This window comes from Elephantulus edwardii, unplaced genomic scaffold (genome assembly GCF_000299155.1).
Source record: "Elephantulus edwardii isolate Elephantulus edwardi_28Jun2011 unplaced genomic scaffold, EleEdw1.0 scaffold00109, whole genome shotgun sequence".
Lineage (NCBI taxonomy): Eukaryota > Metazoa > Chordata > Mammalia > Macroscelidea > Macroscelididae > Elephantulus > Elephantulus edwardii.
In genome coordinates, this window is record NW_006399859.1 from 9849533 (window position 1) to 9851744 (window position 2212).

General features: G+C 42.0%; 1 protein-coding gene across 1 annotated transcript; it reads left to right on the forward strand.

Moving 5' to 3' along the window:
* Positions 1-1308: 1308 nt before the first annotated feature.
* On the forward strand, positions 1309-1914 carry LOC102871787 (dnaJ homolog subfamily C member 24-like). Its single transcript, XM_006892080.1, has 2 exons — positions 1309-1434; positions 1576-1914. The coding sequence occupies exons 1-2, from the start codon at positions 1309-1311 to the stop codon at positions 1912-1914; spliced, it is 465 nt and encodes a 154-aa protein (XP_006892142.1).
* The last annotated feature ends 298 nt before the right edge of the window (positions 1915-2212 follow it).

The window sequence follows — 2212 nt, forward strand, 5'->3', positions numbered from 1 at the left end:
AAGGTGTTTGATCATAACAAACTGTGGCTGACTCTGAGAAGAATGGGAATCCCAGAACACTTGATTGTACTAATGTGAAACCTGTACTTGGAACAAGAGGCAGTCATCAGAACAGAGCAAGGAAACACTGCATGGTTCAAAATTGGAAGGGTGTACACCAGGGATGTGTCCTGTCTCCATACCTTTTCAACCTGAATGCAGAACAGATTACCCAGGAGGCTGGGCTCTATGAGGAAAAATGTGGGGTCAGGATTGGTGGAAGATCTATCAACAATCTGCGTTATGCAGATGACACAACCCTGCTTGCTGAAACTGAGGAGGACCTGAAGCGCTTGCTGCAGAGGGTCAAGGAATGCAGCCTTCAATATGAATTGAGGCTCAATGTCAAGAAGACAAAGATTCTCACCCCTAGACCAATTGGCAGCATCAGGATGGATGGTGAAGAGATTGAGATTGTTCACAGCTTTAGTTTGCTTGGCTCCATAATCAACACTCTTGGCACCAGCAGCCAGGAAATGAAAAGACGTATTGCGATGGGAAAGTCTACTGTTAGGGACCTCTCCCAAGTACTGAAGAGCAATGGTGTCTCTCTGGAGACTAAGGTGCATCTGATACAGGCCATGGTCTTTGCAATCATTTGTTATGCATCAGAGAGTTGAACAATGACTAGTCAGGATAGAAAGAAAATTGATTCCTTTGAGCTGTGGTGCTGGAGAACAGTATCTAGTGTACCATGGACTGCTAAGAAAATAAACAGACTCATCCTGCAGATGGTTAAACCAGGCTGCTCCTTGGAGGCAAGGATTCTGAGGCTTCGTCTGGCATACTTTGGACATATAAAGAGGGACCGATCTTTGGAGAGGGACATCATGTTTGAGAGGGTGGAGGGACGGCGCAGGAGGGGAAGACCCTCTATGAGGTGGATTGATTCGGTGACTGGGGTAATCAGGTGTGTGCATTGGAGACAGTGCGATTGGCATAGGACAGAGCAGAGTTTAGGGCTGTTATACATAAGGTCACTATGAGTTGCAAGTGACTCGACGGCACATAACAACAACAACAACATACACATCATACATGGATGCATGCACATATATGTAAATAATCATATATATGTATGTATGTATGTTTTTGTTCCTTATGCTTATGTTTATATGTCCTTTATGTTTATGTTGAGATGATCTAACATAACAGTTAGCTACTTGGCTTTTAAAATCCATTAGTCTCTCCATGGAAGTTAAATGTAGTAGTCTACTTCCGGCGCAGAGCTCAAGTGAGCTAATCTGGAAGCAGGCCACTGTTCAGTGGATGATGGCTATTGACCAGATACCAAAAAAGAACTGGTACAGCATTCGAGGTGCAGGCCCATCTGCAAGTGTGTCCAACTTAAAACAAAAATATCAGAAGCTCATTTTAATACTATCTCTCCAGCAAGTTTTTGAGAGACTGAAAATCACGTGGGAGGGGAGGTGGTTGCTCATCTTTCTCCTGAGGAACCACAGGTGGATTCAAACTGACAGAGGTGCTGACTTTGCGCCAGCACAACTTCCGACACCACCAAAACCCCCATAACAGTATCATCCAGACAAACAAAGTGTAGATTTGCCAACAGGAACAATGGAGGAATGCTTTAAAAAGTTCATCGAAATTGATCAGGCATGGAAGATTCTAGGGAATGAAGAGACAAAAAAAGAGTATGACCTGCAGTGGCATGAAGATGACCTAAGAAATATTGGACCAGTAGGTGCTCGGATATATCTTGAAGAAATGTCCTGGAATGAAGATGATCACTCATTTTTGCTGAGATGCCGTTGCGGTGGAAAATACAGCATTTCCAAGGATGAAGCAGAAGAAGTTAGCCTGATTTCTTGTGACACATGTTCATTAATTATAGAGCTTCTTTATTGTACCTGAAATCATTCCTTCCTGGAATCTTCTAACTGTATATTCAGACATGTTAAGGAGAGCCCTCTTAAAAAATTAAAGAAGTTAAATTAAAAAAAAATTAGTAGTCTACTTCAGTGAAGATTTACATCCTTGGAAACCCTCTGGGCCATGTCTACTCTATCTCCTAGTGTTGCTGTGACTTAGAAACAACTTGTCGGCAACAGGTTAATTTGTACAGAGTTATGCTCAAGAAATAAAAATGAGTAAACCATAGACCTGTTTTTTTAGACCTGTTTTTAAGAAACAATTTAAAAAAAAATAGGAG